We start from the raw sequence: 13,374 nt of genomic DNA, 5'->3' as shown, positions 1-13,374 counted from the left end.
TCTCTCTCTCTCCCCCTCCCTCCCTCCCTCTCTCCCTCTCTCTCTCCCTCTCTCTCTCTCTCTCTCTCACACACACACACACACAAAAGAGAGAGAGAGAGAGAGACAGACATACAGAGAAACAGACACACACACACTCCACCCCCCATTGGCCTTGCTGTCCTGACACTAACTATGTAGACCAGACTGGCCTCAAACTCATGAAGATCTGTCTGGCTCTCCCTCCTAAGTGGTGAAACTAAAAACATGAGCTAGCAACCTGGGCAAGATATATTAAAGTATATCTTAATAGTAGAGATTACACTATTGTCTCTTTTGAACTTTTGGTCTTTTGTTCTGGTTTTGGTTTGGTTTTGTTCCTTTCCCTTTCTCACTAATAGCTAGCCCTGGCTCTACTGAACTTGGTATACAGAATGAACTAGTCTCAAATTCAGAGATCGTGCCCTGCCTTTACCACCTGAGTGTTGGGATTAAAGATGTGTGCTGTTATAGGATATTAAATAGTCAACCATAAGTCAAGAAGTGGAGCAAGGAACCAGTTGACAGGAAGTGAACACAGGATTATTAAGAAAACAACCATAAAAAGAGGGAGTCAGACGGTGGATAGAGAGACACACAGGAGGTAGAAGGGAGGAACACTAAGTTTGTAAGTGGTTGTTTTGAGACAGCCTGACAGGACTGCTTCTGGGCAAAAGCTGAGGAGGGAGTTGGGTGCTTTCTCTGCCTCTCTGAGCTAGCAGGCTTTCACCACAGCATCTGGCACCCCAGTCTTCATTGTTAAAATCAATTTGTAAAAACAACAAAGATTTTGTTAAATATAGTGTACCACCACATCCAGCCAGCCATTTTGATGTTTTAAATCACATGTAGAATGTGTGGAGGTCAGAGGGCAGCCTTGGGAATCAGTTCTGACTTTTACCTTATTTAAGACAGGGACTCCTGGTTGTCTAGTATGCCATGGGCTTCCAGGGTATCCTATCTGTCTCCCATCCTGATGATTACTTTTAGCTTCTAAACTGCATGAAGATACTGCTTGGACTAGAACATATTATGTTGTGGTCTCCAACCTGTCTGCTTACATCTTGTGATCAATAAGAGGGCCTGCACGGCCTACTTACTTATGAATGTGTAAAAATAACAGCTTAAAGAACAAAACATGAAAGAGTATTTCTAGCAAATATCAATTTTACTTAATAATGATATGGCAGTGTAACTCAGTGATAGGGTGTATGCTCAACTAACACAAAGCTCCCCTTGAAAGGCTGAAGGAAAAAGAAAATCACAATGGGTTCCACATGTAGTGAACACATGCAAACACCAAAAAAAATAGGAAAAAAAGAAAAAAGATCCCTAGACTAGTAACTCCATTAAAAAGAGCAATCCTTATTACCAAAAGCAAACCTAAAACCAGATGTTAGAATTGGCTAGCTAGGATTTCATAAGTAGCCATCGTAATAATGCTTTAGTAATTACAATATATTTAAGAAGAAATAAAATAGAGCTCTCAGTTTAAAAACAGATAAAGAGCCGGTGTGATAGCACACACTTTAGAAGCTGAGGGATACAGAGCCAGGTGTGGTGGTGTACACTTTAACCCTAGCACTTTAGAAGCTGAGGGTTACAGAGCCAGGTATGGTGGCACACACTTTAGAAGCTGAGGCAGGCAGGTCTCAGGGAATTCAAGCTACACCAAAGCTATCTCAAAAACTGAAGAAATAAATATAGAGAAGGAAAAATGTTAAAAGGTCAGAGAACTATAAGACAGTAATAGAAACTGAACCATTTTCTACCTATGAAGTTCTTGAGCATTGGACGAAAAGACAGAGCTAGACAAGTTTTCCCAAAAAAGTACTGCCTGGAAATGCCTAACATCAGGCAGAAGACTAAACCTACAGATAGAAGTTGCGTAAACCCTAGATTAACTTCACCTCCACCCAGGGAGAAAAAAAGATACACCAACAATTTGTTAAAGTTAAAGACAAGAAAGAAATCTCGAAAGAAAACACTCAACCCTCCACTCTAGACCCACCCACAAGAAAAGGCACCAACACCAACTACTCTTACCCCAAATCCTACTAAGGTGGTCTCACCTAGGTCTGTCAAACCAATAACTAGCAACAACAAAGCCAATGGCTGCATCTCAAACACTAAAAAACAACCAACCAAACAACAACAGAGCTGGGACGTATCTCAGTGGAATGTATTTGCAATGAAGCACACAGTGAAGACCCAGAACCATAAAAACACTGTTAGTGCCTGTCTATAACCGTACCACCTGGAGGGTAGATATAGGAGAACCAGCCTCCTATACGCCTGGGATACAAAGAAAAAACAAAGGGGGGAAGGCAGGGGGCATGACGCAGTAGCCACCACAGCTGCTAGGCATGTAGCATGAGACTGAATGAAACAGGAAGAATACCTATTTGAGACAATATGGTTCCTTAACAAGAACTTGTCACTTATTCATTAAATCTCAAATCAATACTCCAATTTCCCTTTTAAAAAGGAAAAACAAGTAAGTAAACACATATAAAAGAACAAGCCTGGCTGTGGTGGTACACACCATTAATCCCAGCACTCAGGAAGCAGAGACAAGCAGAGCACTGACTTGAGGCCACCCAGATCTACAGAGTGACTTCCAGGACAGCCAGGGATACCTGTCTTAGGGAGTAGGTGTGGATGCTGGAGACTGAAACAAGGGCTTTCCTTATACAGGCAAGCAAGAGGTAAATGTTCTAGTATGAGCTCCAGCACATCACTACCATAACCTGACAATAGAAAAAAAGAAACAAACAAACAAAACAAAGATTAAAGCACAAAAACAGTAAAATAGAGTAAAATAAATACATAAAATCAACGTAAGTTGGTTATTCAAAAAGATAAAAGGCCAGACCTGCAGGCTATAAGCCTATAATACAGCTACTGAGACTACTGAGACTGAAGCAGATAGGTTGCTGTGAGTTTGAGGCCAGCCTGGAGTACACAGTGAGTTCTAAGCAAACCTGTGCTACAGAATGAAAACCTGTCTCAATTAAATGAGTGAGTGAATGAATGAATGAATGAATGAGAGGAAGAAGGCTGGGGAGATGAATAAATAACCAGACCACAGGCTGCTCTTTCAGAGAACCCAGCTTCTGTGGGCACCACACACAAATGTGCTGTACATACCCATACATATAAGTAAAACACCATACACATAAGATTGTTAAAGAAGTTAAAATTTAAAAAGTGTTTTCTAATAATTATAAGGACAAAAGTTTAATCCCTAGCATCCAACTAAAACAGCTGAGTATAGTGGAATGCATTTATATTACAGTGCTGGAGAGATGGAAACAGATAGATGTTCTCAAGCTCTGGGGCCAGTCAGCCTAGTTTAATTGTGAGCCCCAGATCTCAAGGCAGAGCACTACCTCAAAAATCCAAGATGACAGTAGAATAACACTCAAGATTGGCCTGTGGCCTTCATACATACCTCTAAGCATCCCTGCATCCATAACCGCTCATGCCATCCCCTGCCCCTCAACAATAAATAAATAGATAAATAAATAAATAAATAAATAAATAAATGGAAATATAGAAAGAAAAAGAGATGTGGCCACAACTCAGTAGGAAGACATCTGCCTAGCATGTGTGAGGTCCTAGGTACAGAAAGGGAGGGGGTGTATAAAAACAAACAAACAAACAAAAACCTTTTGTTAAATTAACAGAAGACACAAAGACTGGCGAAATAAACTCTTCCATACATAACCCTGACCTCTTGAGCTCCACCTCTAATACCCACACTAAAATAAATAAATAAAAAGCTAGCATACTTGTAACAGAACCTAGTAGTTCCCTGGGCCTTGTTTACTGGTCAGGCAGTCTAGAAAATTTGGTGAGCTCCAAGTCAGTAAGATATTGTATTTCAAAACATAGGTATAGGTATATACCAGATGGTCAGCACCTATAGAAAGACACCCCAAGGTTGACCTCTAGCTTACACACATGAACATGAGTCCATACCCAAACATATATACATATATATATGTATACATATATACACATATATATACATATATACACCAAAATGAACAGGAAGAACACTATATCTAAATGACATTAATTTTTTGAAAAAAAAAAAGTACAAGAAAGTGGTATGAAAAGTTGTACAAGTTCAACCTAGATGAAATGAAAAAAATTTCTAAAACGACAATTTCCCAAGACACAATAACTGCCCAGAAATGTGTCAAGAGAATTCTATTACATAAAGAGACTTAATCAATCAATGAAAACTCCCCACCACTGGCATACAGCTATAACCCTAGCACACACAAGTCTGAGGCCAGCCTGAAGAACATAACAAGACTCTAGTTCAAGACTAATGAAAATTTTCATCAAAGAAAAGCCCAAGAATAGACAGTTTCACTACTAAATTATATAAACAACAGGCATTCTCAATCTCTTCTAAAAAGCGGATGAGACATTTTAACACATCTTTCCACTGGCCAGCGTTATCCTCACTAAAAAACATATATAACAGCAAAAGGAAATCAGAGTAGGCATAAGCTTAGTTAGAAGTGTGTAGTAAAGAACAAATGGGACTTATCCCTGTAAAGAACATTCAACAAAGGAAATCAATCTACATGCTACAATAAAGTTTTTTAATTATCTCAAAGGAACAGAAACAGCATTGTGCCAAATTCAATACCCTCTTATGATAAAAAGACCCAAAACACTTAATATTAAAAAAAAAAAAAAAAACCTACCTGAACCTTACAATGGCTATATGAACTACCAAAACTGAATTGGTAAAAAACAAAAGGATTTCCTGTGGGATCAAGAATATTTCCTGGTTATTTTCATCATTCCATTAGACATAACATTAAGTTCTACCAATTGCAACTGGCAAAGAAAAAAACACATAAGGCATCCATCCATGTTAGAAAAGAATAAGTAAAACTCTAATTCACAAGTAGATGAAATGACTAAAAATTCAAAAACTCCCAAGACATGAACAGTAAAATTAGAGTTAATAAATACTTTCAGCAAAGCTGAAGTCACAAAGGATAAAAATTCACCATATTGCTATACATGGCCATGTGCAGTCACAAAAGGAAATAAATGTGTCCATTAACAAGTCCAAGACTAAATATGTAGGAATAACAACCAAAGAAATGAAGATCTACACCATAAAAACTATGAGACCGCTCAAGAAATATACTTAAGTAAATGCAAAAACAGATGTTTATAAATAACTAATATAAACCCTAATATTGTCAAGAGGTCAACCCTAAACAAAGCCACATGTAGAATCTATGCCATCATACCAAAGCTCTACTTCTACAAACCGAAAAGCAGCTTCTCGAATCCAGATAAAATTGGAATGGGACCAAGATATCCAAGTACTCAAGAACTGAACTGAGAGAAGCTAAACAAAATTGTTTCCCGACTTTAAAATACCATCACCAGGATAGATATATAGCGCAGAGGTTCAATACCTAGTACCAAAACCAAAACAAACAAAAATGTAGGAAAGAACAACACAACAGCAAAGCAGTGAAGCAGGTTCTTAAGATATAAGGCACACATTTGCTCTTATACAAAGATTAGCATTTTCCCTACAATGTAGTGAGAGTATCTCTGCTTTTATTATTATAGACTAAACTGTGTGCTCCCTTCAACCCAATTCCTACTTTGAAACTATTAACCTCCAATTCAAATGTTATATGGAGACAAGTTCTTTAGAGGCAATTAAGGTTACCCTCCAGAACTGTGAGAATGTCAATCACTATTGTTTAAGTCAGAGTCTATAGTATATGGAATGGTATATAGCAGCTCTTAAGAACTAATTAATACTAATCTAATCATCCATGTTTCAACTTAATTTTTAATAATGGATTCATAAAATTATGATGAAATAGATTATGCTACCATAAAGGCTCAGGTATTTTTTTAAAAAATAATTTAATTACTTTTAATTGTACTGGTGTTTGTGAAGGTGTCAGACTCTCTGGAACTAGAGTTGGAGACAGTTATGAACTGCCATGTGGTTGCTGGGAATTAAACTCAAGACCTCTGGAAGAGCAGCTAGCACTCTTAAGCAGTGGGCTATCTCTCCAGCCCCTAAGCTACCATAAAGAATGAGAAGGATCTATCCAGGTACTGATAGGGAATGAGTTAAGAGACATATAGGACAATAAATACACTAAGTTACCTTCTGTTTAAAACTAAAGAAACTTAACAATGAAGTTAGCTATTTCCTTAATTTTTCAAAAAGAATACAGAACAAAACTAGACTGAAAAGTAGTACTGACAAATAATGCACAGAGTCAAGGAGAAAACAAAACAGCAGCTAAACTAAAGTTCATCTTATAATACACGTTTCTTCTAAATGTATTTACAAACTCAAGTGAGGCCTCAAACTGGAAATTAATCTTAAAGCTTAAACATGAAGGTAATCATGCTCAACCCAAGCTCTAACAGTTTGAAAAACCCCTCTCCAACTACCAAAAAAAAAAAAATTCAAGAGAAACTGCATTAGTAGCATTTACTATTACTTGTATAATTGCTAGATGATTTCCAACAATCTATATATATATATATTTCCTAATTCATCTGAGGTAGACCTTCTTCATACAAAGACAACCATAAAATTAAATGGGATTCCAAGATAAATGTAGTTAAACCCTCCTACATTAGCACTACTACAATGCTTCCAAATCCACCCAAAAGAATACCTGGTTTGTTTGTTTCTTAGCACATAAATTACCTGTTTATATTCAGTGACACAACTCTGACAGCAAAATCTTTTCTGCTGGCCATCAACCACCAGAACATTATTCCCAGCACCTTTGCTGGGCAAGTATTCTCCACACTGTTCACAGCAATTCATTATCAGACCGTTGGCCATTCTGTATCTGTTAAAGCAGTGGTCACTGCACAGCTTATGAGTCATATTCTTAAAACTAACTTCATGGCGAATCTAAAAGAAAAACAAACAGAATTTTTAGGAGTTTATCTGTTTTCAAGTAGCTAAAAAGGTAATTCAACAGGAACAAAGATATGAAACCCCAAGAAGACTAATTTGAGGGAAAAAAAAACCAAAATACATTTCATGTCTTTGAACTCTTTATATATGAAAAAATATATGCACATGTCCATGGCACTGGAAAAAAATGTATGACCATAGTAATTATCACTATAAACCTTGTTAAAGAGAAAAATAACAGAAAAGCCACCATGTTTTAAATCTTTAGACAAAAAAAAGAAATGACAAAGTACCCTGCACTAGCAAGGAAGAAAAAAAGAGCACTACAATCAATTCAAACAAGGTGTGTATATGCACATTGTTTTAACATCATAATTAATAATGTAAATTTTTGAAAATGCTTCCACTTCTTTTTGCCTGCAGGTGTTTGGTCTTTCTTGTATAGTCAGTCTATTTGTATAAATATATTATTAGACCAATAAAAAAGGAAAAGCAATCATAATACTATGACTTTTTCTCTGTGACTAAATGAACAAGGTAATTTCTCCTGAATGAGCTCCCTTAGAAGACTAGAATTATACAACCCCAGTCTTATAAATCCTAGTCCTTTATATCATCATTCTGAGGACACATGCATCAATATAGAGTACAGGAAAACTGTTAAAATCTGAACTCATTTCTCATATGGGAAAGTGAAAAGTACAGAAGTACAAACCTCCGTCAACTTGCCACAAATTGTGCATCTTGATTTATTTAGAGCTCCTTTAGCAGGACTCTGTTTGTCCTCATAGAGAGACAAACAAGATGTACTACAAAATTCTTGGAAGGACTCACTTGAGTCCACTTGAGCAACAATAGTTCCTTTCATTGTAGTTATATCTCTGAAAAACAAGAGGTACAACTTAAAGCTCCATTTCATAAGAAACCAAAAATAAAGGTCATAACTGATATTTTAACCAGAGACTGAATCATGGAAATCAAACACCATTTTTAGATCCAGGAAATCACTTTTAGTATAAAATATGAACTCTTAGAAAAGATTAAAAGTTAAAATATTTGATCCTGTCACTAATAATTTATCTTCAAATGCATTAACAAGGCTTTCAGATATTGGAAACATTAAAATAAAACTCTATAATAATATAGAATAAAAGACTAATTATTTAAACTGATACTGCCTAGTCAATTCCCCTTCCCTACTGATTAATAAACAAACATGAGATTACTACACAAAATAATCTTAAATGTAACACTTGCCAGGCATGGTAGCTCATACCCATAATCTGAACACTTAGAAGGTGGAGGTTTGAAAAGACACTGAAATCTACTATCAAAGAAATAGTTTTACTTTTCCAGTAATCTAATACTTAGAAGGATCGCAGAGTTCAAGATCTCAGTATACACCCAACCTAAATTACATGAGATCATATTTGAACATAAATCAATGTATGTATGTATGAATGAATGAATGAATGAATGAGCAAGCATATAAATAAATAGAAGGGCAGGGCATGCATCTATAATCCCAGCACTTGGGAGAAGTAATGGGACTGCCAGAGGTTTGCAGCCAGGATAACTTATATAAAGTTCTAAGATAAAAACCAACCTGCCCCCCCCAAAAAATTTAAATAATAATCATGATAGTATTGACATTTCTTTGAAAGAACTAAATTTCTAAACTCTCTATTACAGTGTTTAAAATAATATAAACGCTATAGAACAATTGTTTCTGTGCTTAGATTTACTACAAGAGTAAAGCACTAAGCCCTTCCCAGAGGTCTAATGGCTAAAACCAGCTTCAAACTTGGGCTGCTCCAAAAGAGTACAGAAAATTCATCTGATTTAACTCTATAATACATTATATCATCTATATTTGCTTGTAATCAGTGAGAACAATTCCAAAAGATAAAAGAGCAGAAGCTGTATTTCCAAGTCTAGAAAAAAAAGATACCTGGGTCATGAAACTATAAGCCTTGGATAATATTCAAAACAAAAATACCCAAAACCCAAAGCTTTACCCACTGAAAATAACCACATTCCAAAGATACTGTAAAACATGGCTTATTGTAATACAGAATTACCATATATGCATTCTGTATCATAAATATAAACACATAACTATCTAACATTAAGCTAAATTCTTAAATTTAATAAATTTAGTAATAGAGTGCCTCTGTGAAGTGTGAGGCTCTAGACTTGCTCCCTAGCGCTGTAAAAACAAAAAATACAGGACAGTGTAAATATTCACATTTTTTCAAATTTAAGGGATCCATTGGACATGACAGTCAAAAAAATTACAAGGACCTAAGACAATCAGCCCTGAGCCTACCAAATACGAAGCCCTCACCTATAACCCATTTAGACTTGGGTTTCAAAGAGTCAAAGTAGCATACGGATTTATAAAACATGAATTCATCACCAAAAATAAAATCTCTAAAAACGTTTATGATCAATATTCAATGACATAGAATTGTGTGAAAGATTAATCTTACTTTTTACACATAACACAGAGTTTCTTTGGAGCAGGTTTATGGGAGAAAGAAGAAAGGCAGGTGGTTGAACAAAAGAGGTGAGCTGATCCTTTTCGTTGATAAGCTGTCTGTCCTTTCTGTAGAGGTTTTTTGCAGTTAGCACAAGTGACTTTAACTGGTTTAGTGGGTTGTTGGTTTGAGGGCTGGAATATCTGTTTAGGAAGTGAGGCCACTGGTGATAAAGAATCCACCCCTTGTTGTTTCTGGTTACGAGGAAATGATGCTGACTGGGAGATCCAAGAATCTTAAAAACAAAATATATAGAAAAGAATAATCAAATAAATCAATCCTTTAATTAATCAAATATTTAAAGACACTGAAATTTATTATCTAAGGAATAGTTTTACTCTCCCAGTTTGCCCAAGTTTATGATACTAATATTAAAAACACACAAAATAGTTCATGCCTGGAAAACTCAACCAGGAGGACTGCCACGAATTGAAGACCATCCTGAGCTCTGAAGTAAGAGACCTGTCTCAGATGTTAATGAAGGAGCAACTTTGCAGAGAGGAAGTGTTTGTGAGTAAGATTGTCTGCTTTCTATAAACAATATATTACAGTCTTAAAAACGGCAAGAGTATATAATGTATGATTAGCTTGATTTAGCCATCTATAACATATACATATTTCTAATCAACATGTTCTCCAAGATAAAAACATTATTTTTGTTTGTCAGTTAAGAAAAAAAAGAAAAGAATGGTGCTGGAAGATCACTCAGATGTTAACTATTTGGCTGCACAAGCATGAGGATCTGAGTTCAATCCCCAGAACTCATGGGTTTTTTTGTTTTTGGTTTTGGTTTATTTTGTTTTCTTTAAAAAGCAAGCCAAGTATGGTACACACACTCATAACCCCAAAACTGAGGAGGCAGAGACATATCCCCAGGGCTTACTGACCATCCAGCCTAGGCTACTTAGTGAGCTCTAGGCAAATGAGAAGACCTTGTCTCAAAGAATAAGATAGACAATGCTTGCAGAACAATACTCAAGATTAACCTCTGGCCCCACAGCAATGCACATGTACCTTACACAAACACCTGTGCACATACAACAAACACAAACAAATTTAAAGTAATAGTTTGTATTCTACTACTTCTAAGATTGGTATGCTACTGTTAAAAAATGTGTTTCACCCTTCTCTAAACTAGAAATAGCACAGAATATTAGATGTGCTAATACTGTAACAAAGCACAGTGACAGGCATACAGGAAGCACTAAAAATGTCATTGGTATGAGACAGGAAGTGTAAATGTATTTACAAGGAACACATATATCAACATATGGAATAAGCCCCAGGCATGGTAGCACATGTCTTTAATCCCAGCATTTAAGAAGCAGAGGCAGGCGGGTATCTGTGAGTTTGAGGTCAGCCTGGTCTACAAAGCAACTCTAGAATAGCCAGAACTTTGTTACACAGAGAAACCCTGTCTCAAAAAACAGTCAAAAAAAATGAAATAAGATATTATGACCTTGAACAAATGAGACATGTTTGAAAAGACATAAAACTATTTCCAAACATCTTTTTAAAGTTTTTCTATTTTATCTATTGTTTGACTCTGCATATGCGCATGCCAGAGGCCAAAAATGTCTTTTTCAGAAAAGCTCTCTAGGGGAGTTGAGAGGTTGGGACTGGAAGAAAGAAGAGATGGGAGGCCTTTGGAATTGGGATGTATAAAGTAAATAAATAATTAATAATTATTAATTAATTTCAAACAAAAAAAAGAGGTTTCCAGAGAAAACCTTTTTTTTGTTTTGTTTTGGTTTGGTTTGGTTTTTTTTGGTTTTTTGAGACAGGGTTTCTCTGAGTAGCCCTGGCTGTCCTGGAACTCACTCTGTAGACCAGGCTGGCCTCGAACTCAGAAATCCACCTGCCTCTGCCTCCCAAGTGCTGGGATTAAAGGCATGCGCCACCACAGCCTTTCTTGAAAGCCAAACAAAAAAGCTTTCCAGTATGAGACAGTGGTGGCATATGCCTTTAATCCCAGCAGTAGGGAGACAGAGACAGATGATCTCCTGAATTCAAGCCAAGCATGGTACAGAGTGAGTTTCAGGACAGCCAGGGCTACCTACACAAAGAAACCCGGTTTCAAAAAAAAAAAAAAATAGCTTAAAGCCTAAAGAATAATATATGGCTTTCTTTATATATCAGTTCTTACATCTCTTACATTTCCCCTACTTCCAGGTTTTCACCTCCCCCAATATTTAAAAACATTTTAGAAAGAGAGAGATTGGTTTTGTTGTTGTTGTTTTGTTTTGTTTTTGTTTTGTTTTGTTTTCGAGACAGGGTTTCTCTGTATGGCCCTGGCTGTCCTTGAACTCACTCTGTAGACCAGGCTGGCCTCGAACTCACAATGTTGTTTTGTTTTTTAACAACTTGCAGAAGTCAGCTCTCATTCTGGGAGACAGCTCTCCTCTTCCACCACATGAATTCCAGGGATGAGCCTCAAGTGACAAGGGCATTTATTCATTGAGCTGTTTTACCAGCCTCTACATTTTTCTTAAGTGAATTTTACATTCTTTTATAAAATAAATAAGCAGTATGAGTAGTACATAATTTTTATGACCCATCAATATTCCTAAAGAAATAAAAATGACAAATGCATATATTAAAAATAATTACATTTAAAAAACCAGAACTAAGATAATCAAGAACTTTGATTAAAAAAAAACTTTGATACACATAAATTTGACATAGACAAACTTTAAAAAAACAGTTGGCACTCTTCTAGGACTAGAGTTTCATACCCAGCACCCATGTCAGACAGCTTCACAACTACTACCTATCACTTCAGCTGTGAAAGGTCTGATGTCCCCTCTATCCTCTACAGGCACTTGCACACATACAAGCACATAATAGACAGGCACATAAGGCATAAGTAAAAATAAATCTTTTAGAAAGAAAAAACTATTAGGTATTTAAAGGAATGGTATAGAGAGTTCAAAACAGTATCTACACTATGCTCTCAGAATTATAGATACTATCAATTATTTTTTAGACAGGGTCTCACTATGTAGCCCTGGCTGAAGTGATTGATTCTTCCTAATGATAACAATTAATACTATTTGCTTTCTCATATTAATATTGTTAACATACTTATAATGATTAGAAAAACAGCTACTCTAAAACTAACACTGGGGACAAACTAACTCTGACCACATTTATATATATAAACTAAAAACAAACTACAATGAAAAACATACTAATACATACCCAGTAGCAGTACACATTTGTAAAAATGTTCTGGAAGAACATATGGCAATATATGTCATGAGTCAAAAATGCTCAATCTGGGTATACGGTTCAGTAGCGTCTGTATAGCAAGCTGACCAACTGCCAAAACCTAAGCATGAGGAACTGAGATGGCTCAGCAGGTAAAGGCACTTGTCAACAAGCCACACAAGAGAACCTGACTCCTGTAAGGTTTTGTCTGTATCCAGGCTAGCTATATATAAACTTGATACAACCTAGAGTTATTTGAGAAAAGGGACTCTCAATGGAGAAAATGCCTCCATAATAGGCTAGCCTCAACTACTGACCGATACAGGAGGGCCCACCCCATTTTGTGAGTGGTGCCATCCTTGGGCAGGTAGTTCTGGGCTACTGTAAGGCAGGTTGAACAAGCCAGGAGAGAGTAAGCCAATAAGCAACACTACTGCATGGCCTCTGCAGCAGCTTCTGCCTCCACATTCTAGGCTTAGGTTTCTGTCCTTCCATTCAATACGAAGGCCTGTGGTCGGGACATGTAGGCTGAAATCCTGCTCCTGCTTTTGACCTTGGTGTTTTATCACAGCAATATAAAAGTAACCAAGACAGCATGTATTTAAACACATTTTTTTTTTTAATTTTCCTGAATATGTCATGGAAGAGAAAAGTACT

The 13,374-nt window shown here is 36.4% G+C and overlaps 1 protein-coding gene across 5 annotated transcripts in view; it reads right to left on the bottom strand.

The window, feature by feature from the left end:
- Positions 1-13,374, bottom strand: part of Zmym2 (zinc finger MYM-type containing 2) — a 76,243-nt gene that overhangs the window by 42,593 nt on the left and 20,276 nt on the right. For all 5 annotated transcript variants that reach the window (XM_031362636.1, XM_031362638.1, XM_031362639.1 and 2 more), the window contains 3 exons: positions 9,460-9,742; positions 7,683-7,848; positions 6,749-6,961 (listed from right to left, as the gene is read on the bottom strand). In XM_031362636.1, coding sequence (XP_031218496.1) covers positions 6,749-6,961; positions 7,683-7,848; positions 9,460-9,742 — 662 coding nt within the window. The remainder of the gene's footprint in view (positions 1-6,748; positions 6,962-7,682; positions 7,849-9,459; positions 9,743-13,374) is intronic.

This window comes from Mastomys coucha, unplaced genomic scaffold (assembly GCF_008632895.1).
Source record: "Mastomys coucha isolate ucsf_1 unplaced genomic scaffold, UCSF_Mcou_1 pScaffold9, whole genome shotgun sequence".
Lineage (NCBI taxonomy): Eukaryota > Metazoa > Chordata > Mammalia > Rodentia > Muridae > Mastomys > Mastomys coucha.
The sequence above is the reverse complement of the archived record's forward strand: the minus strand, read 5'-3'. Positions and strand labels throughout refer to the sequence as shown.